Source organism: Plectropomus leopardus, chromosome 22 (assembly GCF_026936395.1).
Source record: "Plectropomus leopardus strain MGB_pleo_1.0 chromosome 22, ASM2693639v1, whole genome shotgun sequence".
NCBI lineage: Eukaryota > Metazoa > Chordata > Actinopteri > Perciformes > Serranidae > Plectropomus > Plectropomus leopardus.
Window position 1 is genome coordinate 25,640,956 of NC_142197.1, and position 27,395 is coordinate 25,668,350.

At 38.2% G+C, this 27,395-nt stretch overlaps 1 protein-coding gene across 4 annotated transcripts in view; it reads right to left on the bottom strand.

Annotated features, from left to right (window-relative positions):
* The window catches only part of mpped1 (metallophosphoesterase domain containing 1), a 110,552-nt gene extending 90,000 nt beyond the window's left edge, over positions 1-20,552 (bottom strand). The window contains exons 1-3 of one of the 4 annotated variants that reach the window (XM_088072730.1): positions 20,386-20,552; positions 10,231-10,594; positions 5,316-5,497 (exon numbers count right to left, since the gene is read on the bottom strand). In XM_088072730.1, coding sequence (XP_087928856.1) covers positions 5,316-5,497; positions 10,231-10,409 — 361 coding nt within the window. In that variant the 5' untranslated portion in view covers positions 10,410-10,594; positions 20,386-20,552. Of the gene's footprint in view, positions 1-5,315; positions 5,498-10,230; positions 10,595-11,906; positions 12,161-20,385 lie in introns of those variants that run through there. The other 3 variants (XM_088072731.1, XM_088072733.1, XM_088072732.1) reach the window with 3 other exon arrangements.
* Between the last annotated feature and the right edge of the window lie 6,843 nt (positions 20,553-27,395).

The window sequence follows — 27,395 nt, forward strand, 5'->3', positions numbered from 1 at the left end:
TTACACACTAAAGTTCAAGAAGTGTAGATTGCAGAAAAAAATACACAAACAAACACACACACACAAACTGTGGTGACATGGTGCTTGACAGCTGGACCTACATGGATCACCATGACAACAGGGGGCAGAAGTTTGGCATCAGACACCAGGGCTGTGAGCTGAGACTTTACCCAGGTAAGGTAGCTCTCCTCTGGGGAGAAGCCTTCTTCCTCCTCCTCCTCGATAGTCTTTTTAAACCTCCACCTTCTCTACCCCTGCCATCCCATCATTTTCCAGCTTCCTCTCTCCCTGCGTGAATTTCATCTCCTGCCTCCTCAGTCCTCCCCTCTCCTCCTCTCTTCTCCCCCTCTCTCCTGCAGCGTTCACTGTCCCTGACAAAGCCTTGAGCGGCTGCCAGCGGCCCCCGAGAGCCGACTGACTTCCTGCTAAAAATAAGATTCTCAGAGAGCTGCCACTGAGGGCTGAGACTGGAGAGAAGGTTGGAGAATGTGGGAAAAGAGAGGGAGGAATATGGAAAATGAGCAGTGAGAGGATGATGGGATGGAGGTGGAAGAATGAGTAAGAGAGAAAAGGGTGAAAAAGAAACCCTAACTAAAGAAAACAGGAGTAAAAGAGGAGATAAAGGAAAGATTGAGACTCCACCAGAGGGAAGATGAAGGAGCAGAAAGTTTGGGAGCAGATTACCTGACCGAGGCTCCGTAATGAATACACTAAACCCGATCTCTCTGTAAATCTGCTCTGCACACACTGAGCAGCAGGAGTTACATTCATCTCCAGAATGGGACGGCGTGTGTGTGACAGAGACGGGGAGCAGGAGGGAATGAAAGAGGGAGAAAGAATAGGAATAGCCAGATTATAAATATTTATACGAGCAGGCGAGAGGAAGAGCTGGCAGAGTTGCAGGGGAGAAGGAAATAACGGCAGAGGAGAGAAGGAAGGGATGAAGAGAGGAGAGAGTGACTTCAGAGGCAGCAGCAGGCGCGTTTGGCTCGGTTTATCTTTTCTTTCCCGTCTCTCCCGTTGCCTCTCTCGCCGCTGGAGTGCGGGCTAGCGGATTTGCAGCTCGCGCTCCCTGCAGCTCGCATGTGTGTGTGAGGAGGGGGAAGGACAACAAGTTCTCCCCTTATCTCCCCCCTCTCCGCTCCCCTCCCTCAGAGAAAGAGATGAATACACAAAGGCCTGCGCACCCGCTAGCAGGCTTCTGCCGCTTCCCGGGGAGGTTTGTGCCGGTGTTGATGACGCCGATGACAATGATGATGATGATGGCGATGATAGCGGGACTGCTCTGCTAGCTCCAATGTTGTAGATTCACCGATTCAACAGTTTTTCGTTGCGCGGCTTCGTACGAGGTCACATCATTCGGGTTTCCAACAGATATCACGTAGCGATGATAAGACTTACACTTGCTCCCAACTCAGTGCAGAGATAAGGTGCTTCCAGTGGAGGCTGCTGATGCACAAAGTCAAAGAAGAAAAGTCTGAGCTCAGTAGTCTCTACACCTCTGCCTGACAAAAGGAGACGACCAAAGAACGTACTGCAGCAACCTCAACGATTAAAAAAGCTGTTATTGAGTTACAGCAATAAAGAAGTAATATTTTATTATGACTAAATATCGGATATAGTAGAATTTTATCATGACAGTACATGATATGCTAAAACTGCCACTATATCGAGACTGTATTTACATTAGATGCTGAAAAAGTCACTATATACAGACAGTCGTACACCAGACACTGAAACTGCCACTATATCCGGACAGTAGTACACAAGATGCTGAAGATGCCACAATTTTCTGACAGTAGTACATGAGATGCTAAAACAGTCACTATGTCCTGGCAGTAGTATATGAGATGCTGAAACTGTCACTATCACTGTATTATTCAGCTGTAAAGTTGAGAAGGTGTTTGAAGTCACTTTTTCTTGTTTTACAGTCCGATGTTTGAGATTACTGTAAATTTCTAGGCTTGGCTCGTGCAAATACTGAAAATCAATGACGTGAACATTGTCAACAGCCAATACCCCTTTCCAGCACCATGAAACAGTGAACTTGGTAGATGGTAAACATGGAGGGGACCCTGGGAAGGCGCAAGACCGTAAATCTGTTCTCTTCTGCTGTTTCAAAAATATTTGTGGGCTGTGTCGAGACAGACAGACCGACCGATCAGGTGTTCTCAAACCTAATCATCAAAGGTTCATGTCTGATTTTTAATTAAGGTCACAAATAAAAATATGATACTGAAATGCTTTAGTGTGACTGAACTGTGGCTATACAGATTTGTGACATAGCTATAGCATCCCGCAGCCTAGGGTGATGCATCATTCCTGCACGTTCCATATGTATACCATGAAAAAAATGGCTATCTCATGAAAGCAAGAAGAAGAGCTCCCTTGTTTGTTGTATTTGGTGAAGAAGAATAGGATCGAGTTTAGGGACTACAGTACAAGCATGAGACAAGTGTCTAGTTTGCCTTTGTAGCACATGCACAGTCAATGCACCAGCACTGCATACAGTCATGGTGGAGACCTCTGCATAGTTGTCCTCACGGACCTTTGTGGGCATAGACAAATGACAAATTAGACAGTACTAGGACCCTCACAAGCTGTTTAAGCAGCAACTATGGATTGCTTTGACAAAGAAACTATAAAGAGAAGCAGAACAGAATGCAGCTAGATTAAATGTTTGTTGCTGAAAAACACCATCCATAAGTAGCGTTAACTAAAATTATGCTTTTGCGCACCAGTCAAGTTGCAGTTACAGTTTACATCCACATCTGTGAAAACATGGACACTTCACACACATCTTCCCCCAGATCACAGAAGATCTTTCCAATCAGAACGGTTTACAGATTAGAGTCACCGATTCAGTATCTGACCAAATGCCTCCCCCTCTGTTCCTGAGATATGACGTTGAATAATGGACAGAAAACTGTTTTTGCAAAATATTATGATGTCCCAGTTAAGTTGACCTGTAACCTTTTAGATATAAAAAGTCATTACTTCATCATTTTATCCTATTAGAAAAGAATTTGTTCAGAATTGTTAAAATTAGAATTTGTGAATTCACAGCGACCCATGATCACCAAATTCTCATCAGTTTATTCTGAAGTCCAAATGGATGTTAGTGCCAAATTCAAAGAAAACTCCCTCAAGGCCATCTTAAGATATTGTGTTAACAAGAATGAAACAAATCAGGTCAGAGTGACCTTTGACCTATGACTACCAAAATCTAATCAGGTCATGGCTAAGTAAAAGTGGACATTTGTACTAAATTTGAAGAAATTCCCTTATGGCCTTCTTAAGATACTGCATTCAGGAGAATGGGACATTCAGACATACAGACAACCTGAAAACACAATACCTCCAGCCACGGCTATCACTGGCACCGCTGCATGAGAAGTGAAGCTCTATATAATGAAAATCTTGAGTATAAAAAAGGGTAGGGAAATATTGAAAGCTGTGTGAGGATGATCTAGAGTGAACTTCACTTGCCTGCTTTGTTTCAGCGGTTTGTCCCTGCTGTCAGTGTTAAACTACGCAGATGTGAAGTGGGACATCCCTGCCTGCAGTGTAACACAAACCAGACTCACACCGCAACACATCACACTTACACAACCTGACTGCAGCTTTTGCATGTTTAACACAAATCACATTCTTCTTTACATTACTGCGGTCCCTTTCCCAAAGCACAGCATCAGGTTTTACTTTGATTCTTTTCTGCTCTTCAGGCAGTCATTAGTTTCAATTGATGTGTTTGAGTTGCAGAGACCTCCTGTCCATCACAATGAATGATCATTTAACTTGAGTCTTTTGCCAAAGTTAGCCCTGTGCAGAAATGCAATAAAAAAAAGCCCCAACTCTTTGTGATGTGTTCAAGGAACTCAGTGATTTAGACTCAGCTTGCACAAAGCACTGCATTCATGAGCTCTGCTGTCAGGAAATTGAACACAGAGCAAAACCTTCATTTCTTGCATTTAGAAAAATGTGCTGTTGTCGCAAATCTCTGATTTTCTCACAGTGTCCTTGAACTCACCAGGAAGAAAAGACTCAGATCTATTCACTGAGGAAATCGTTTTTTAAAATGCATGTCATGCGCTGGAAAATTACGGAACTGCCAGGGTAGAAAAATTGGAACTGATCAGTATCAGGTAATAACAGGTAATAAGGTTACATGTAATAAGAAGTTTCTCGTTATAATAAGATATTTTTCATGTTTTAATAGATATTTTCATGCTATGAAAATGTCTTCATGATATACAAAGAAACCTTTCTTGTAAAACAAAAAACCTGGCTATAACATGAAAATGTCTATTAAAACATGAAACCTTATAAACTGTTATTACCTGTAAAAACTTCTTATAACAAGAAAAGTGTATTGTTATAACATGTTATTGTAACATAAAACATCTTGTTATACCATAAAAATATGCTGTAAAAATGTGGAAAAACATCTTGTTATAGCATGAAGTTGTTATCTCCAAATTATTCTGGAAACTTTTCTTGTTATAACATGAAACTATCCTGTAAAAATGTGGGAAAATATCATTTAAAAAAGAACTTTTTTCTTTTTTTAACATCAAACATTAAATAAAAGATCTTGTTATAACATGAAAACTTCTGTTTTAACATGAAAATATCTCATAACATGACAATCTTGTATAATCTAGTTATAACAAGAAACTTCTCATGTTCTGACAAAAAATATCACGATAAAGCATGAAAACATCTTGTTATAACATGACTATCTTATAAAACCGTTATTAAAACTATCTAGTTATAACAACATGTTTTGACATGAAAACTTATTGCCTTAATATGAAACTATCTCTTACACATGACAATCTTGTAAAATTGTGAAAAATATCTAGAAATAACAAGACACTTTCCATGTTAAAAGCCACAATAAAATGTCTTGTTATAATATGAAAATATCTTGTGAAAATGTGAAAAACATCTTGTTATGATAAGAAACTTTTCATGTTATAACCTGTTTTTATTTTTTTGGCCTGGCAGTTCTACCTCTTCCATAGAAAACGATCAGCAGTGAAGTAAAGTAGATTTTTGATTTGCAGTTTAAATTACTGTGGAAACAATTTTAAAAAAGCTTACTGTAGCCCTGAAAGCCAAAACTTCAAAGACTCCTCTCCTGTTCAAAGTTTTCTTAAAAACTTTGAGCACAGCGCCCAGATTGAGTAAATTTAGCCTGGCACTGACCCCAGCCCTATTAATAGATCGACACGAGGGGACCTAGTTCGAGGAAACAGGGCCCTGACCTGCTCTGGATCCACACACAGACACTAACTCTAAGAGATGCTGACCTAGCCAGTCGTTGAACTTCTTGACCTCTGAGGGCAGACCCAGCTCAGTGAAGTCTCCAGCGTGGATGAACACGTCTCCGTATGGCATCTGGATGCTGTCGGTGCGGGAGTGCGTGTCCGAGATGCACACAAAGCGGGTGTAGCCCGGCGGCTTGGGCGTGTCATGGGGCATCGGGTCCACCCTGAGAACAACAGAAGAGAGGAAAGTTAAGGCCCAAAGGAAGGGAAAGGGGTCACTGCGACTCTGCAACAACACAGGAGACAGACACGCAGCCCTGTATGCAAAGTCTCTGCGGTGAGCGGCTGACAATGAAAGGAGGCGGAATTAGTATCCAGCAGAAAATCATCCCCACAGACCGAAGCAAAGGAGGAAACAAGAGACGCAGCGAGAAGCGAGAGGCCACAATAAAAGTGCGGCGCTAAGAGAGACAGAAAGAGAAATGTGGAGAGATAGAAAAAAAATAAAGCACAGATATAGAAAAAGAGCAGAGTCCTGTGGGATTTCCAGCAAGTGTGCAGATCCGCGGGGTCTCCAGGGGGAAGAGGGGAGCTGGTGAATAACCGTGGCCCACTTTAGTGAGCTTTCCTCCAGGTACGATAACACCCAGCCCTGCCTCCTCCTCCTCCTCTGCACCCCACCACAAGAGAGACAGAAAGAGACGAGTGGAAGTGGGAAAGGAGATATGCATCCATGTAGGACAGCCAGTAAGAAGTGTGAGTCACAAAGTAATGAAATACAGGCGAGGTTTCATGAAAAATGTTTCATTTCCTCTATTGAGTGTAGGCAAATGTAAAGAAATGTTAAGTGATGCTTGATGGAGCCCACAGAGAGACTCTCTTTCAGAGCATCACTATAAACATGTTTTAAAGACACTTTTCTTGGTTATACAAACTACATCTTAACTAAAGTTGAAACTAAAACTAAAGTTTTGGAAGTCAGAGAAGGCTAAGAAGCTGTCAGTTACCTCAAATACCAGGGTTGGGAATCAGCAGAGGCTCGATACAATATTATTAAGCTGCTTAAGTCTTGATACAATATCATCACGATACGTAAGTACCGTGATATTACTGTATCCAGGCTTAAGTCTGGATACAATATTATCACGACGCTTAAGTCTGGATACAATATTATCACGACGCTTAAGTCTGGATACAATATTATCACGACGCTTAAGTCTGGATACAATATTATCACAACGCTTAAGTCTGGATACAATATTATCACAACGCTTAAGTCTGGATACAATATTATCACGATACTTAAGTCACGATACTTTATAAATAATAATAATAATAATTCTGTGAAAATATATATATAATAATAAATAATGATAATTACAAATTAAATAAAGAGTTTTGGACATTTTCCCCTGACTACAAAAATAATAATTTTCTAAATATAATAGTTTCCTGGAACACTTCTTGCCAAGTTGCTCTTTGACCTTCTCCCATGTTTTCAAAAGAAAGTAAACCTATTTGGGGTTCAAAGGTTAAAATACTCTTAAAGGCGTCAGCACAAGAAAATTGACGTCAGTCCAGATTTTGAAGGGTTAAAAATCTTCCAGCGGCTCAAAGGGCATAATCCCTGACTGTCCAAGTCAGCTTTTAATGTGAAACATTGCAAGGAAGTGTTGAGCTCCATGAGCAATAGCTTTACGCTGATCATAAAAACTGCAAAGTTGCAACAGATTAATTAGTAACTAAGATGAGCAGCAGGTAATGATGACTATCACCGTAGAAATGTACACTATATGCTTAATTTATTCACACAGCAGGTAAACACAAAGGAAGTGTTGAGTTTGCAATAAGAGCAAACAGCAGCCACAGCAAATTAAAAACAAGGGCAGAGCCAAAGAGGCTTTGCACTTAAATATGATATAATATACATATGAAACAAGAAAATGATAAGTCAAGGCCTGCCGCTAACATAAAGCTGTTCCAGATCATCCATGAACTAGCTAGTTTTTCTTGTGTTGGTGATCCCAGGGGAATACTATGTAGCATACCCAAGTAGTATTCCTACTAGGAGTTGACTGATATTGTTTTTTCAGGGTTATCCATATCGATTATTAGTAGTTAATGAGACCGATAACTAGGGCTGGGCGATTAATAGATTTTATGGATGAATTCGAATTTGTGGTTCAGGACAATTTTTAAAAATGAAAACCTCTATTTTCGCCTCTGCCATGCCTTCCCAAAAAAGACACAGTGTGGTAATTCATTTGGAACTGCTTTCGGTTTTGCGGCGTCAGATCTCAAACAAACCACAGTCAGCTGCAAAGTTTATTTAAAGGCTGTTGCAACTAAAGGCAGCAGGGCGACCACTTTGTTCCAACATGTCAAACAGAGGCAGCAGCCGAGGGGAAAAATGTCTCACTCTGAGATGCATAAGACCGTGTCAACCCACAAACAAAAAAGCAGCCGACATTAGTGGAAGCATTTTCCCACTGTGTGCCGTACAACCACGTGCGTAATCTCCACGGAGGACCAGGGGTCACGTCCGCCCCAATATATGAAAGAGGGAAATTTGACGGAACATCCAACGGCAGCTGGTTAGAGAGTAAATACTGAAAATGCACAAAAATAGTTATTGTTTTGTTTTCATAAAACGAATGTCTCCGAATACAGACTGTTCGCCAGGTGTGTGTGTGCGCGTATTTGGATACTAGAGCGCAGCTCGTGCCACACATTAGTGTTTGAGCCAAAGTAACTGAGCCCAAGTGATTAATTTTCCTTTTTTAAAAAACTGACAAAATTCAGTTTGCCTTTAATTGTTACTGCTAAAATCAAAACTAAAACTTGTTTTGAGAAATGTTTTTGTCATTTGTAGTTTGTTTTAGAGAAGGAAATAAAAATCGATTAAAATCGTAAATCGGGTTTGGTGTGAAAAAATCAAAGATTTTAGTTTTAGGCCATATCGCCCAGCCCTACTATAACCCATATTTGGAACCCATCTGCATTTACAGTAGAAATGAAAATCTTTCTGTCTATATTTAGAATTTGGAATATAACAAACTCCAAAACAATACTTGTTTAAATGCTTTTAGCAAATGTTTAAGCAAAACTAAAACATCATATACAGAAAGTTCCCTGCAACTTTGTGAAAATTTATATCGTTAAATTTAAATAGTACCCTCAGGTTTTACAAAATAAAAGTTCCTCCCATGCTGACAGTTTCTTTGCACTTCTTAGTTAATTTTATCGTCGATTATTAAAATAAAATGCTGGTACAGATAATTGGCAAAATGCCAAATATCGACCCTGGTAATAGGCCAGGCGGATAATCTCGTCAACTCCTAATTCCCACAACCAAACATTGCGGTTTTATATTTTTGTTCAGTTGCTAGGGATGTAACCATGCATCGCGAGGCGGTTAAAAATCAATAAAAAGTATGTGAGATTCAAATCGGTGAAATGAAAAATGAACTGCGATACTGTTTTTGAACAGCAGAGGGAATCATCTACATATGCCATTGCTTGCTTGACCTGCTATGTCACTATGTGACGTCCTACGTTATGTCTGAGACCTCGCCAACTTAGATAAGACAAAGCAAAGGCAGCAAAGAGTCTGTGATGGGCGATATTGAAATAGAAGACGCACCCTCCAGTTTCTACCTTCTGTTACTGAAGTAAGAGTACTAATACCTCAGTGTGAAAGAGCTCTGTGACCTCTACCAGTCACATGTCTAAGTATGTACGTACAATCAGGAAAATGTATTTGAGCATTAAAAATAAGAGTTCTCAATGCAAAAAAAATTAAATCAATGTAATAAATCAAAATTGAGAAGCTGGAACCATGAAATGTGTTTTGCATGAAAAACAACGGGCTTAGTGATTCGTCAGTTTGTTAGTTAATGAGCTTTAGAGTTAGGAGTATTTTTTACACTGTGACAACTAGCCCTTTGAACCCTGGATCTACATCACTTTTCTTGTGCTGCTCTCAGATGCATTTTACAAGTGAACCTTAACCCTTTGAAACCTGAGCATAATGGCTTTATTTCCCTCTAAAACATTGGAGGGTGATAAGCTCTTTAACCAGAAATGGACCAGAAATTTGTAAAAAGTTAAAAGAAAATCACTGGAAAATATTTTTAAAAAGTACAGAAACAAGTAGAAAAGAAAACAGCAAGAAAATGACCTCAAGAAAGTGCAAAAAAAATTAGTAAATATATAATTCTAAGAATTCTTATTACAGTTTTCTGAACAGTTCTGTCTCAGAATTTTTCAGCTATTTTTCAGATCAAATCCTTCTCACCTTTTATAATTTTTTGCAGTTTGCGAGAGATTTCTTGCCAAGTTGCTCATTATGTATTTCCTGTTCCCATTTATTTAAAAGACATCAAGCCACAATTTTCACATGATTTTGAGGTTAAACTGATTGTGAAAGGCATCTGAAAGCACAAGAGAACTTACGCTGATCTAGGTGTTAAAGGATTAAACGCTGAGCAGATTAGTTTGGTCTCTTTCAAAAAACATTTGGGGAAAAAAGACAAAGAGCAACTGAGCAAGAGATGTCCCGCAAATAGCAAGACATTAGTAGAATTAGAAAATCTTTTTTTTTTTTTTTTTTTTTTTAACCTGGGAATATATGTAAAGGTTTTTTTTCACTTTCCTATTTTTTTGTTTTTTTGTTTTTGTTTTTTGTTTTTTTTTTCAAATAAATTTCTTGCTAATTTCTGGCTTACTTCTTAAGTTGCTTATTGCCTTCTTCCCAAGAAAGAAATAAAAGAAATCAGGCCATTCAACAAGGTTTCAAAGGGTTAAACTACATCCAGGATGCACAGATAAATTATCAGAGGAAATGTGAAGCAAAAGGTCCAGCATGAAATGTGCCATGAGTGTAACTGACAGCTGTCTGCTCCTGTAGGCAGCCACATTATGAGTGTGTGCAGGCATGTTGGTTGTGTGGACTCACATGTGGACGTGTGGTGGCTGGAAGCGTCCCTGGTTGATATTGTAGAAGGTGAAGGCCTGAGTGGGGTTGGTGCTGTATTCATCCACTTCCACCGCTGTCCTGCTGCCTCGCTGGGCGTGCGACTGGGCCTGCGACTGCTGCCGTCTGGCCGCCATGATCTCTGACAGGGTAAAGGCCATGGCACTGGGTCTGAAGGAGAGCAAGGCGTCGGGGCAGGAAGGTTAGCAGCTTGTTGCTTTTGATGTCGGATGGTGGGCAGAACGTCTCGGCCTGGGAAGAGGCTCAAACCCTTGTTGAAGCAACGGTCACAGTGAGCTGCACATCACCTCCTCCCTCCTCTTCCTCTTCCTCTTCTTCTGGGCACCTGAGAGGAACACAACAGAGCACAGCTGATATGAAGAGAGTGAAAAGACGGCAACCTGTGATGGGCATGTTTCATAGTTTTCTCATAATTTATAAGATAAACTGTAATCTAATTTACCCCCGAGGCGCGCTTTAATACTACACACACTCGTATTGGTATGCGCACCAAAAGCGCTTCTTTGAAATCCAGCTTTTAAAAAAAATATTCATTAGAATGATTTTCTACTTTCATCAGTCCTAATCATAAATAACAAATATTCATTAATTTTTCAGAATTTCAACCCTTTAAATGCCAGGTTTTTGTCATGATGCAACTGTGTTTTTAGATGTAAAAAAAACACAACAAAATTAAAAAAAATATTTTTCAATGATAACAGCCTGATAAATGTCAATTATTAGCAGCAACACTACGACAGAGCACCTAGTGGAAATAGCATGTATTTTCTCCATATGCCAAAATAATTAATATTTAATTTTTGTTGTTGTTTATCAATGTTTCTTCAAAAGTTATCATTGTTATCTTCTTATTTAACTCTTTTTCTCCTTTTTTTGTCTGGTTATAAAGTTATTAATGATCTCGTAGCAAGCAGGAGGCTGGGTAGGAACTTGTTTCAGATGTATCATGTTCAAGCTGTATTTTATTTCATTTTTTTGGTGATATATTTGGAAAATAAAAAAGACCTGGATAAAAAAAAAAAAAGAAAAAACAATACGTCATCATGGAAAATAGTAAAAATGACAAATTCTGAGGAAAAAGCCCAGAATGACAGCCAGACAGAAGTAATGCATGTTTTTATGCTTGATGACTGTGGGATCAAAAATGTCAGTTTGAATGGGTTTCAATTGAGCATTTCTTGCACTTAACAGTCTGAATGTAACAATTTAGTTTCCACAGTGTATTTTAGACTTATTGTAGGAGCTGAGCTGGAAATTCACAGATTAAACAAAAATACACAATCTTGCTAAAATGTATGCTATATGCATGAACACAGCCAAAATTATCAAAATAATGAAGAATGAAAAGCTGAAATGGCACAAAACAGTCCTTAAGTGTGAACTATATAACTTTATGTTACATTTAGATGAAAATGATGACAGAAATAAACAAACTTGCAGATTTCACACATCTCCGCAATTCAAAACAGCCAGTTTTCTACCAATAAGTTACTGTTGCTGTTAGCAAAACGTCAAATAAAGTGTTGTTTGAGTATTAAAGCTGTAAACATGTTGCAGTATAAACTACAAATGAAGCTGAAGCTGAAAATAAGCAGAATATGGAACAAAGATGGCCGTGCCCACAGCCACACACTCACCCTCACCATGTTCACTTAACCTTCATTTGCCGTCATTTAAGTTACAAACATGTAATTTATTCGGTTTAAAAGTTACTCAGTAGCACTCTGACAACATGTTACCATTTACCTTTGTAAGTTATTAACTCTTTTCTTTCTGTTTTTGAGTTACCTGGAGCTTTGTTCCTGTTTGGAGTTTGGCAAAAGTTGCTGCTGAGGGCGGAGCCTGGCCTAATGCCCCAGGCTAGCAAACGGACCAAACCAAGAGCTCTGGCATCAAGGTGGGGGGGGGATCAGGGTTTCCCTGTGCCACTTTTAGTTATCGTCTATCTAGTTCTCCCCCTGTGTGTTTCATTTGGTCTGCTCAGCCAGTATATATGTTGCCCCAGTGTCTGTTCTGTTAAGTCTGTTAAATCAATTAATGGTAGTTTTGTTTGCTTTGTTTTACTTTACATTTATTATGAATATCCAGCTACTAGTTGCACTACTCTTACAGTAAGTTACTGTATCATTTTTACAGTAACTTATTGTGAAATATTAGTTACATATGGTGAAATCCTGAAAATAATTAACAGTGGCAAGAGATGCTGTGATTCTTTTCATGATTTCACCAAATGTAACTGTAGTGTTTCACAATAAATTAAACTGATGAAACTGAAAAATGATACAGAGATATAGATTCACTGTAAAATGTTTGACTGTACATTTACAATATAGTGACATATTGTGAAGTTATTACAGCTACATTTGTCAAAACCTAGAAATAATTAACAGCGTATAGAGATGCTGTAATTATATCCAGGGTTTTAAAGGACATAACTGTAATAATATATTACTGTAAAAAATTATACAGAGATAGAGATAAACTTTAAAATGTTTGACTGTATATTCACAATTAATTCCTGTCTACTAGTTACATTAATTTACAGTAAGTTACTATATCATTTTTACAGTAATTTATGCTGAAATATTACAGTTACACCCCGTGAAACCCTGGAAATAATCACAGTATCATTGTTTCTATATCACTGTATCATTTTACAGTATTTTATTGTGAAATATTACAGGTAAATCCTAGAAAATCCTGGAAATAATTAACAGTGTGCAAAGATGCTATGATTATTTCCAGGATTTCAGTGGATAATGCTGATAATGCAGAGGACATGCTGTTAAATCTGTGAGGACCTGTGTCTTTGCATGGAACTTTATGCTTCATCAATCATGCATTATGCAACATAATACACATATTAAAATGAACACAAATTATGTATATTTACATATTTGTAGAAACACACAATGTTTAACAATCTAGAATCGGAGAATTTTACTTTTTCTTAACAAAAACAAACAAATTACTCAAAACTATTATTACATAAATATATTAGTTTACAACTAATCAATTAATCCTAACTATGATGCTATCTGGCCTCATATCATATTTATATATTAGTGATATTTTGCCCAGCTCTACAGTCTAATGGGATGTTTATTTGGGCATCCCCAACAACAAGTTGAGGAAAACAATTCTTCCTCAGCAGCCTGACTGAAAACACTGAGAGGAAGTGGCTGTAAAAGGCAGAGTGTGAAAACACCAGTATGCCCAAACATTTGTTGGTGATGCGTTCCATGTAATGACAGACTGTGGTGTTTCTGAAAGCTCACAGGCGAGCTCTTCGTCTCCTCCAGCTACTGTAGTACAAGTGCATCTGTTAGCTTATGTTAAATCTGATATTTCATGTATCTGAGCCACACAAGCAGCCTGAGCATTTACACCTTTAATAAGAAGCCAAATGAAAAACAGATAAGCAGCAGAGTGTTCTGCAAATTGTTGCTCAAGAGCTTCGGTGATATATTGCTTAATTTTTTTCTATTTTAAATGTTTTTCTGTTTCCTGTAACAAACAGTTTGGTCTTTTCATTTTTGCAGCAGAGATATAAAATAATCAAGTGAATTAATGAAATCCTTTAAACCTGCGTCCCTGGTGTGTGAGGCCTGCGCGTGTGTGTGTAGCCCATTAAGAATGGATTCAGCTGTGCAGCTCATTTTCGGAGGCTCTGGCGACCGCTGCGAGGGAGCGTAGCCGCTGAGAGATGCTGAGAAGAGGGGGACGTTGGAGACGGAGGTGATAATTTGGGGACAGACAGCTCTGGCAAAGTCTTCCTGGACCGCCATGCGATGTCGGCGCGCCATCTCGATTCTTCATTCACTGCAACCTCACACTGACAGCACACTGACATGACACATACACACTTCACACTGCGTCTTTTTTTTTTCGTCACGGGCAAATCCCAGCATGCTCGGGAGATGTGTTTCAGGAGTGCCTTCATTACGTGTGTGTTCTGTGTGCACAGGTTGATGTGTGTGTGTGCATATTTCAATGTGTTTCTGTTGTCATGAGTGTGACAGTGACAGCCCCTCACACTACCAGTGTGAGACAGAAAGATGCATTAGCAGATGCTGCGAGATTATAACACTGGGCCCAAATGTAGCTTTCTTCATCATGTAGGTGACAAAATACAACTGAAGCGCCAGCTCCCAAACATTAACAGCAGCCCAAAATCAGTCCCTCTGACTCTGTGTAAGGCAAAATGTTCTGTTCCTTATATCTGACGGATTATTACACCCGGACAACACTTATCTGTGATAGCATTTGATTAAATCTGAATCCTCTTCTCCGCATGTGTGACAAAAGTTTAAAATAACTCAGATATCCCATTGAAACTGTAATTGTGTTGCATTACTGTTGTCATTTAAAGGCCCATTGTGTCAGATTTAGGGGGATTTAGTGGCATCAAGTGGTGAGGTTTGCACATTGCAGCCAGCTGAAACTTCCTCCACTCAGAATTCCTTTGGTGTTCATAGTTCAGCAGGTTTTTAGCGGGAGCTAAATTATCCGTAGAGATCTCTCCCCCTCCAAAACAAATTGACCTAGTCATTTAAACCGGTAAAAACACTGAATAAAACAGATTCATGTTACAAATCAGTGTTTCTGAGATGCTGTTTGGCTTGTTGTCAACAGGTCACTCAAACAGCACCTGCTAATGTGTGCTCAGCTTTTCTCTCTGATAATTCAGAAGGTTTTTACTGGGAGGCCAAACATCAGCAGAGGTGTCTCTGTGGTCATTTTTGTCTCTTTGTAGTTGTCTTACATCTCTCTCAATAGTTTTACATCTCTTTGTGGTCGTTTTACAAATCTTTGTGGTCGTTTGTCATCTCTATGGTCGTTAAGCATCTCTTTGTGGTCATTATGTGTCCCTTTGTGGACAGTTTGCATCTCTTTGCAGTTTTTTTGTATCTCTTTGCATTTACTTTGCATGTCTTTGTGGTCATTTCCCATATCTTTGTGGCAGTTTTGTGTCTTTTTGTTGACATTTTACATCTCTTTGTAGTTGTTTTGCATCTCTTCTTGGCAGTTCTGTGTATCTTTATGGTTGGTAAGCGCGTGTTTGTGGAAATTTTGTGTCTCTTTATGGACATTTTTGCATCTCTTGGTGGTTGTTTTCCCATCTCTTTGTGACAGTTTTGCATCTCTTTATGGGCATTTTGCATCTCTTTTTTGGACATTTTGCATCTCTAGTTGATTTGCATTTTGCATATCTTTGTGGTTGTTTTGTGTTTCTTTGTGGTCATTTTGTGTCTCTTTGTAGTTGCTTTGCCTCTCTTTGCGGTTGTTTAGCATTTCTTTGTGGTCATTTTGCATCTCCTTGTTGTCATTTTGCACCTCTTTGTGGTGATTCTGTGTCTCTTTGTAGTCATCTTGCATATCTCTGTGACTGCATCTCTTGTTATCATTTTGCATCTCTTTGTGGTTGTTACATGTCTCTATGTGACAATTCTGTGTTTCTTTACAGCAGCTGCGTCTCTTCATAGACATTTTACATCTCTTTATGTATGTTTAATGTTTCTTTGTAGCTGTTTAGCCACTCTGGGTGGTTGTTATCCATCTCTATGTAGTCGTTCTGTTCCTGTTTGTGGACATTTTACATCTCTTTGTAGTCGTCTTTACGTCCCCTTGAGCCAATCATTCATCATAGGGCTCATAAATCCATCTGTGGGGAAGTCCATCCAAACATTGTTCCCACTTGTTCAATTCATTGTGTCAATACTACAATTATACAAACGACACAGAATTGTTGGACAGAGACCAGGGACTGTCTGTATCTCTTCGTGGTCTTTTTACGTATCTTTGTAGTTTTTTTTGTCTCTTTGTAGTCGTTTTGTGCTTCTTTGTGGCCTTTTAGCATCTTTTTGTAGTTGCTTGCATCTCTCTCTGGTTGTTTTGCATTTCTTTGTGGTTGTTAAGTGTCTCCATGGGGTTGTTTTGCGTCTCTTTGTAGTTATTTGACTGACTTGAACAAGAAGAAATGTTAGCAATCACTTCAAATAGAGGATCTGGTCCAGGTATCCCAAACCCCTTGGACCCATTCATCAATCCATCCGTGGGACAGTTTATCCACGCATTTTCTACATTTCTGTGATTCATTGCATCAAGACTACAAATACAGCAAAAATACTTGCTACTGGAGAGACACTGTGTTGCAGTGAGGAGAGGGATATGACAGCAGACTTCTGGCCCAACTTTGAACGTGGAACTCATAACAGATATAAACACTTTTTCTTTAGATGCAATCTGATGATTTGTCTGACAGCCTGGTTTATCTGAATCATCCTGGACTGTTAAGTCAATCAAGATGAAAACACAGGCTTGTAGCTCAGGGTTATAAAACAGAACCAGAGTTTTAGTTGTGAGTGCAGTTCCAGGGTTTCCTACACATTAATTTACTAGTGGCAGCCTGCCACAATTAAAATATCTGCCGCCACATATTGATTTTATATTTTTGGAGCTGAACTGTTCATTAGGAATGTTATTGGAATACATAAACTGCTTGGTTATTCATCGCACCACACTCTCATAGCATGGAGTGTACTCTGGGCACAGATGGAGCAGCAGAACATCATGCACATTGAAAAGGGCACTGAAAGTCAAACTTAATTCTTAACTGCGTGTGGCCTTAAAGTTTGAATTTACTCGCCTCGGCAGCAGCTGCTCCTCTTATCCATTGATCTGATCTGATCTGATCAGTACTGACTGGTTTGTCAGATCAGTTATCAACACCACAAGTCAAACTCCCCAAACTGCTGCTGAGTTAAAAGTAACGTGAAGCGGCAGCGTTTGTCTTAATGACTGAATTTAAAGAGGGGGAATATAATGATAAAAAAGGGACACACACACTAACACAATAAAAAAACGTAAAATGAAGCAAAATGAAGGTTGCTCCCTACACACACACACACACACGACAATTCTATGCAATTTAGAATCCAAATGCAGAAATAAAGGAGATATTATCTGGATGAATTTGCCTGTTACGAAAGGTGCATGTATACCACCGCGGTCAAAGGTGACACATAACTCAACCTGTCTATTTGCATGATGGAATATCCAGGTGCAAAGTAGAATTCATAGAACCACATTTAAGTTTGGAAGTCTTAACTTAATTTGTATTGAATACTTTTCACTTTAATGTATCAAATTATCTTAATATTTTAATACTATAATTTATTTGAATTCTATTTCATTTATTTTACCTGGTCAGTATTATTTTTTGCTGTTTTGGAAAGTATTATGCTGAGAATGGTTACATACAGAGAATGGTTATGAGTTTACACCTACAGTCAATCTACACACACTTCTTGTTTTTACATAAAATACTAAGTAACACTTAACAGGACCACCTCCAGTTAAAAGGAATGTCCCTTTACTTTAAGGGACTCTTCAATATATTCTCAAATTTTCAGTCATAGATTGTTTTCAGGCATATGAGACATATTCCCTGGCAGAACATTAGTGTCTCACTGTTTTCTGGAAGTCCACAGCGAAGTGCAATTCTGCCTTTGTGTAGGGTTTATATGCCCGCTTTCTAAAATCATATTCAAGCGCACTGATTTGCAGAGTTACCTCAAACTCAAGAACTGATCACTTTACACTTGAATTGGACAGAGCATATCGTCCACATATCTGTATCATTTCATGATTTTTTTTTCATGACTGAATATAAAACCGTGCACAAAGAAGCAAACATAAACAATTTCCATCCATGCTTGTGCCCTTTAGAAAGAAATTACCATTAAAAATGAAATAGATCAAAATACAGAACGAAACAACAATCAGAATAATTATTTTTCCGTGTCAGGAATTTGGAACATGTGAAAATATCATTGTTGTTCCTGAACATGCAAAAAAATGTCTGATTTTGGTCACGGCCCACACTGGCACAAATATTAAAGAAACCACACAGACTTTATGGACAAAGATGAGAGACATTGATGTCAGTCAGGTACCAGAGAGGATCCAGCTTAAGGGCCCCTAAATCCTGGGCAACCCTAAACCCTAACCCTTGAGACAAGATGAGATGAGATGAGATGAGAAGAGAAGAGAAGAGAAGAGAAGAGAAGAGAAGAGAAGAGAAGAGAAGAGAAGAGAAGAGAAGAGAAGAGAAGAGAAAAAAGAAACGGAAAGAGAAGCCTCTGTCAGCAGCAGCAGTTTAGACCAGAACAGTCCTACAGAGATCCCCCTTTTCCACCAACATGGAACCAGCTCTGTTCTGGTTCCCCGATCTTATTTTGAACCATTTAGAGCATTTTAACCAAAAATAAATTCCTTCAGAACCCGAAAAGTTGGAGACTAGACCTGCAGAGTAAACTGTGCTGCATTAGTTGATGTGTCATATTCTACAGGTTGGAAGGAAAGGACGGAGAAGGCAACAATGGAGATTTCAAGCAAGCAATGGTCTCATTAATATTTGCTTGCTTTCGGGTAAAAACAAAAATCTGCAATAACGTAACAAAACGTTTCAAGGTGGTACTGTAATCTACAAATGCGCCTCTACTGTTTATTTCCACTTTTCGTTGTGCAACACCTTCCATCCATCTCCATCCTTTATTACAGTGGTTTCACTTGCAGGCTGGTGCCAAAAATTCTGAATGGAATGGGTGCAGGAAAAGAGCTAATTTGGTGGGAAAGGGGTAAGAGACAGAGGCATATCTGTCCTGTCCTGTTGGCGAGGTTCTATATAAACGCAGAAGGCGAGCAGAGTATCTGATTGATGCTCTCGGCTCTCGGGCACATTCTCATATTTAACAAGCGGCCGTCACATTAAGCAGTAGCAATCTCCTCTGCTTCTTCTCTCCTTTTCTGCTACATATGGAAACACACGGAAAATTAAAGTGCATCTAAGTGTGCTGCTGTATTACAGACATCTGTTTTATGCACAGAGATGTAGCTGGTGTGGTTTAGAGCCGTGGCTCTGTGAAATATGTTGAGGTGAAAATCACATTTAGATAAATAATACACATTCAAACAAGATGGAATAATTCTAGAGAAAAAAATACGAACAGATGATTTTTTTCTGTGTGCTTTTCCTGTTGTTTTTTTTTTTATCCTATTTGGCTAGTTTCACCTTTAATAAACTCACACATGGTTTATTTCAATTAATTGGTTCCCTTTGAAAACCTGAGCAAAATGGCTGGATTTCTTTCAAAAATGGGAAAGAAAGCAATAAGCAACAACAGAAAACTATCTATCAAGAAATTTACAAAAAATAAACAAAAAATATACAAAAATATATTTTTTAAAGCAAACAAAGACCCAGAAATAATAATTATATATAATAATCATAATAATTCTGTTCTATAATTTTAAATATATCAATGTTATAATTCCTAGCTTTTTATTTTTTTTCCGGACATGTTTTCCTAGAATATTTATTTATATTTTTTTGTTTATATATTTTAATATATGTATATATATATATATATATATATATATATATATATATATATATATATATATATATATATATAAATTTACTAATTTCATGCAATTTGTGGCAAATTTCTTACCAAGTTGCTCATTGCCTTTTATCCCATGTTTTTTGTAAGTAAACCCACCAATTTGCTCAGCGTCCAGTGTTAAAACACTTGTGAAAGGCGACAGCAGCACATGAAAAGTGATGTGGCTCCAGGTTTCGAAGGGTTAATTCAAATCAGACATTAAAATTATTTTAGCTGAATTATCAAAGTGTCCAGTGCATTATCAGCTTCGTGCACATTTTGCAGAAGTTTCCCTGTGTTTAACTCAACTGATCAAAGTTTGGTCCCACCGGCTGCAGCGGCTGTCTCTGAGTGAGGCATGCCGGGAGCTGCGGAGTCTCCGCTCTGCACCGGGCTCACACTTTGCCCTTTGGATGTCACTGAAACCAGATCTAACTTAAAAGCGTTCCTGTTGGAGGCGTTAGATGTGTGTGTGCGCACGCCCTCATTAACATCAGAGCCCCTTCACATGTGCGCGAGACATCACATAGGCAGCAGCGGATCCTGATTAACCCGCGAACACGCAGCCCCGTGCGGGTTCAATGCAAGTCTGTGCTCGCGTGCACAATAAGAGCCCTCTGCATAAATGCACGTAAAAGAAAAAGATGAAGAGAAAGAAGGGACCTACCGGCTCCGTGGTCAGCTGCAGGCTGCGCGGTGGCGGATATGCAGAGAGGACGGTGGGTGCGCTCAGAGGCACGCGCTGGTCAGTTTGAATGCTGGACCCCGTGGTGCACCGGCTGAGCGTCGCGAGGAGATCTGCGTCCTCTCTCTCTCTCTCTCTGTCTCTCTCCCTCTCTCTCTCTCTATATCTCTCTCCCTCCCCTATCTCTCTCTTTCCCCTATTTCTCTCTCTCGCTCTCTCTCTCTCTCTCTCTCTCTCTCTCTCGCTCTCTCTCTACAATGAGGAGGAGCAGGAGGAGGGAGGAGCGGGAGCTGCTGCGCGGCTCCACACAGCTCATTCCCGGTCACACAGCAGCAGAGATCACCATGCAGCTGACACCGGGGCCACGGGGGCCACGTCCATTATACTCCCACAAACCTCTGACAAATATTTACCTGTAAAATTTTAGTCACTCAGGTATCATCACATTTCACATTTCATCATAATGATTACAAGCCTACCCTTTCTGTCTTTTTTTCTTTTCCACAGATGGAAGATGCATTAGTATACTCTCTTAATTTCAGTAGCCGTAAAGCCTGTTTTTTTTTTCTTCAGAAGTGCCAGTTCCGAAGAAGGCTATTTGCAGATAAAAATGATCAATAGTAAAAGCATTCATTTGGCAGAACGACCCCTGCCAGTGTTACATCAGGTATAGAGAACTGTGGGAATGAGTCCTCTCAAAGAGTTTTTTTTTTAACGTGTTTTGGTTAGAAGCTTGAAATAAAGTCTGTTTTTAACACAAGCTAAAAACACTTTCATGTCTTGTTTTATGATATAAAATATGGTGTTAATTTGTAAAGACTTTCTCGCTAAACAAATTTTGTAAGTAGCCCCATTATTCTTTGCAATGATCCAAAATCCAACTGAAAAATCCCATAGGCTTTTTAACAGGAGAACCAGGGCGATGCTCACGTCTGCATCGGCCTTCAGAAAAGCTTAATCCCTGGAGCACTGTTGTTATACCATAAGCCAGAAAAAAAATGCTGTATGATTCTGGAAACGATGTATATGCTACATTTGCACGTTAGGGTCCCAGCTGGTGACTAACATCATTAAACACTGATATTTGTTTGATTTAGGTTGTGACGCTGGGTGACCAAATTTTAATGGCAGGATGTCTATTGCCAACTTCAATTTAATGTGGAACACTGACGACGGATGGTGGTGATTATTTGTTGGTTTTAAGATTTGTTTTCAAGTAATCAAAATGCAATGTCACACAAGCATCTCATGCCAACGTCATGATGTAGACTAACCGGTCTTCATGATGTAAGTCATCTCTCTGCCATCATGTTGGCATCAGGTGCCAGCTGAAATATGTTAAAACTTGACATTTTAACAACAAAATGAAAAAAATTAAAAGTGTATTCATTATACAAGAACAATGCCAACATTTTGCTCTGGTGACTGTTAGTTATTACTGATGCATCAGGGTCTGCTGTGAATACAGCAATTTATGTTGTAGCCTCTTTAAGTATAAGATCTTATACTTCTTCGAGCAGTGGTAGAGAGCCATGTCAGTAGGTAGGTTTCCATTACAGATTTGTGCAAAAATTTAGTGATATTTTTGAAATGTCAAAGAAACACAATTGTAAGATGACTGTGTTTCCACTGAGTGATGTTCTGAGACTTCTCCTCTGATGATAACATTCCAAGAAGCATGGTGATGGATGTTCAAAACATTAGCAGCTTTATTTCTGTTGCAGCCACCACACTAGCCATCATTATTTCCAATCCAAGGCCATGTAGGCGTGTTATGGAGCCATAATGGAAAGGCAAGCCTCTTATATGTGGGAGCGGCCACGTATGAGGGATTTCTGGGATGTGATAGTCCACAATTTCACAGATAGTGAAATAATAATAGAATAATAAAAGTAGATTAATAATGTTTATTTGTACATTACTTATCAAAAGCAAGGTGACAAAGTGCTTCACACATAAAATAACAACGATAAAACACAAGCACGCACGCACACACACAACTGAACTTCTACGAATAATGGATAACTAAAAACACAAAGGAAAAATGTGAAAGCAATGCCTCAGTTTAAAACTGAATTGTCGATTCAAAACTTACATATGATGTGCTCAACTTTTGAAGAGTTGTGTGATGCAAAAACACGTCTTGTAGCTCCTGCTGCATCACGAGGGAGCCAGTTCCTACTGACAAGCACATAGCCGTAGCATCATGTGACCTAGAAAAGACAAAAAAGTGTTTCCATTGTAGTTTGGACAAATATGGCTTTTTGGAATCGCCTGAAATACCACCTCATGTGAGGGTAAAAGCTTGGGATAAATTAGAGTTTTTTCAAAATTGACATGCTTCTATCAGGCATATTTTAAATAAATATTATATTATTATATATATTTTAAACACATATTAGGGGAAATGGAAACCTGCCTACTGTGGATCTGTTGTAAGATTTAGTTTCTCTTTATTTCTAGTATGAACACACAAAGGTTCAGGGGCAACTTTCTATAGCAGCACCTTACAGATAAGGTTAACCTGCATGTCATAAAAAAGATGGAGAATGACATCAGGGGATGTGTGCTTTGGTACTGAGGTGAGGCCCCTTATTTGTCTGTCTCCTACTTCAGGCCCACTCTTTCAAAATCTGTCCTGGTGAAACAGCCAGCCCACTAATCAATTCACAGAAACAATCAGTGAATCAGTTACTTGTTGAAGTTATTTAAAGACAGCATTTTTAAATATCCGTGCTCCATTTATGTGTTGCTTTTCTTTGTCCACTGAAATAATAAACTGAATCCCTTTGAGTGTGAGCTGTTTGTTGGACAAAAGAAGCTCTTTGAATATTTCATCTCACACTGCAAATTGTGATAATTATTTCGCAATATTTTCTGACATTTTACAAAACAAACAAAAGCTGCTCTTAAAGTTTGAGATACTTTTACTTGAGTGATTTCATTTTGTGGTACATCATGATACTTCTGCTCCACAACTTTTATTTCACAGTAGTACTTCTTACTTTGAAGATCAAGGTTTTATACACAAAATCTATGAGTTTATTAAATATGATGCAGAGTTGTAAATAAAATCAATCAATACTTCACTCACAGAATGACCATATGACCATCAGTATATCAGTTGAAGTTTCTCTTTCTCACATGCCTCCATAGTACGTGAGCGGAGAATAAAAAAAAGATAAATATTCCTCCTGAATGTTGAATCCAGTAGGATGCTCGGTACTTCCCAAAAAACAAGTCCTGCATTCAAAATCTTGCTTTAAAATAGTATTATCAACAAAATGTACCCAAATGTAAAAATACTTTGAAATATTAGAAACAAACAAAAAAATCATCTTATTTAATGTAACACCTGGGTCTAAAAAGTAGTTTTGCATGTTAAATAAATGCAGCCGCATTATTCAGAAGTAAGTTATTTCCTAATTTGTATTTATAATTTATTATTTAAATTTAATTTTTTGAACAGTTTATTCTTGCACACATTACAAAGTATAGATAGATGGAGCAGATATTTGTAACACTTTGTTAATAATTAATGATTGGTTTGCAAATTATCAATAATTTTGTTTTGGATTGGCTAATCTTACATGGGTGTCAGTAAAGACGCAGTGTTTATAGATGTACATTATAGAATTTATTAAGCATTTCTCAAGGTATTATAATCTTAAATTGCAGCTTCATAATAGCATCTTAATCATTGTTATGGATGGTTTACAAACCAGTCATAAGCCATTAACAAAGTGTTACCTATTTGTGATTCAGAAACTATCAACAAAAGATTTCTAATAGATTCAAAATCATTTGGTAATCATTAACAAATACTTCATAAAATGTTATAATGTGTAAAACAATAAACTGCCAAAATAACATAAATTACAGAATTATTAGCAATTATTTAGGATGATCAATGATATGTTTTTTGACAATAAAATATGTATTAGCTAAATTTTCAGTAACTATCAAGTTATATTTATAAGCTATAAGTTATTATTAATGATAGTGATTATAAAGTGTCACACACACCTATACATACATCATATACTCATAAAATAATAATAATGTTTATTTGTATAGTACTTATCAAAAGCAAGGTGACAAAGTGCTTTACACATAAAATAACAACAATAAAACACAAGCACGCATGCACACACACAAATAAACTTCTACGAATAATGGATAACTAAAAACACAAAGGAAAAATGCGAAAGCAATGCATCAGTTTAAAACTGAAACAGTGCAAACCTTAAATGCATTGTCTAAAGTAAAGTAACTCAGTGATTAAGAATGAAAATAAAGCAACAAAAAAAAATTAAAAGAGAAATTATAAGATTGTAGGCATTTTGATAAAGATGTGTCTTCAAAAGCGATTTAAAAGAAGATAATGATGGAGCAAGCTGGAGCGCCTCAGGCAGGTTATTCTCCACTGTAAAAAGAAACAATTACTTTTAACTTAAAAAGCCAGTGTTCAGACAGCAGAAGAATCTGGGGCCCTGACTCCTTGGGCCCCTGGGTTCAAGAGTTTAACTCTGTGTGACTTGTGTTGCCTGTTTGCAGTGATGTTATTTTATAGTTTTAATGTATTCCCTCCTTCCTTTATTTTCTATGCAACCATTCACCTCTGCCCTCCCCGAACAGAAGCCATCATTGTATTTTATTGTCAGATCTCAATAAGCTTCGCCGGTTAAACCTCCACATTTGTGCTGAAAAATAAAAAAGGAATCGACTCCCCACATTATTGGCCTTGTATGGGATAATCAGTGAAATTACAGCATTACAGCGTATCGCCACCTCTGCTCCTGTTTATCCTCAGGTAATTGGACTGGGATTTCGGCTGGTAATGAGCTAAACAAATGGACCGCAATCTGGAGCTCAAACACACGCATTCATAACCATCCAACTCGGGCTGGAAGCTTCCAGAGGCCCAGGCTGGAGTGAGTCCGCCATCTGCTGGCCGTGCGTACTCAACCTGTCAATGAATGTGAACTAACTGAACACCATTCACTCAGCTGTGCAGCACCTGATGGGATGGAAGGTGTACAAATGTGAAGAAAATGTCTGTCTACATTTTTGTGTGACAGGTGTGTCTGAGAAAGGAGCAAATAAAAAACAAAGAGAGCAACGCCTGCACACTGTCCTGCTTACTGCTGACTTATCTATTGAGAAAAATTACGTTTGGGTCTAGCAGACCTTCATCAGGTTTAATGGCAACATCAGAACATGTCTACATACGAACAGAGACTGCTTTAAATCTTCCACCATCCAATCAGAGGACTGCTGAGAACGATGATCACCTGCAACTGCTTTGTACCATCAGCTGAAAAATAGAGTAAAAACATTTTTTTTTCACATTTCACAATCTCAAAATATCACAGGTTTCAAGCATCTGAACAAATGGAGTTAACAGAGTGAGCACATCATCCAGCATCCATGCAGTCAACAAAGAAATAGTCAACTATTCCAAGACAGAGACAAAATACAAGCACACACAAGAGATTAGTTTAACACATTTGGGAAATTTGTAGAAAAATCTTTTAGAGAAAATCATTTAGAGGAAAAAAAATGTTTTAAATTCTTTAAAAAAAAAAATGGAATTTTTTTGAAAAAAGAAAAAAGATTTTTTTTGTAAATGTTTTAGATTTTTTTTGTTGAAAATTTTCAAAAAATTCTCTAGAAGTTTCTAAAACAGTCCCATCTCTGAATGATATCTGCTCAATTCCTCCCATGATCCAAATATCTAAGAGACTGATTGTTTCATTCTGAGAGAAGGAAACCACCTATCTGTCTATCTAAAAATTGCTTGAAAAATAATATTGATTCTGTAACAAAATTTTAAATACATATTTATGATCATTATAAATCTAGGCATAGTCACAGTAAACTTTATAATACCAGGTTGATATTATCCGTTTATACATGATCCATTTTTATATAGTTTTCTGGATATGTTGCCCTAGCTTTTTATTAAAATAATTTTCCGAATAATCTTGCAATATGTGGGACATTACCTTATGTTCAGTCAAATGTGAATATCTGTTATCAATATCAGTTCAGTTCTTTTTTCCCATGTTTCTGAATGAAGTAAAACCAATTTTCTCAGGATTCAAAGGTTTAAATATGTCTAAAAGGTGTCTGAAAACAGCACAGCGCTAAGTGATGTCAATGCAGGTTTCAAAGGGTTAACCACACTGCATTTAAAAAAATAAATAAATAAATAATTTGACATAGCTACTATGACATCACCTACTGGTTTGTGGGATCATTTTGAAGCCCTCAAGCTTTATATTTTGGTCTTCACCATCTTGGATTTTTGGAGCCAGAAGTGACCAGATTTGGACAGAATGGAGATAGCCCTAATGCTACCTGCTAGCTTTGTTAGCATGGTGCATTTAGCCTACAGCTATGATACATTGTGATGATGCTTATGGTAATTTTCTGCAAAAACAAACAAACAAACAAAAAAAGACTTAAACCACTTAAATCAGGACTGCCAAATGGACCACAGGCTGCTGGCTCACCTAAGAGTCCAATCTGACCCTCTGGATGACTTTCGGCACCTAATGTTGCTGCACGTGTGAAGGCTAACAGCTACCTGGCTTCAGGAGCAAGTTTAACAGTGAGACCCCTGCTTCCTGCGAAATGCTGCTTTAGAGGCTTTTCACCCTGACCACAGTACTGTTCTATGAAACAACAATGAATACTTATTGTAGTACTGGTAAAATTTCTAACTCCTAGATCACATTCAGTTCAATTAAGTTTTATTATTTTATCACATATAGCAATTTGTGTTGCAGCAAGTGTAAAAACATAATAAAAACACATAAAGCACAAACAATATGTACATCGCTGTGTCTCCTGATGACACAGGGCCTATTGATGCCCTTTTTAACTGCATTTCAGACATAAATTCATGGATGGCAGCAAATTTCCTACAGCTCAACCAGGACAAAACAGAGGTTTTAGTCATCGGTCCTGAAGGCCAGAAAGAGAGA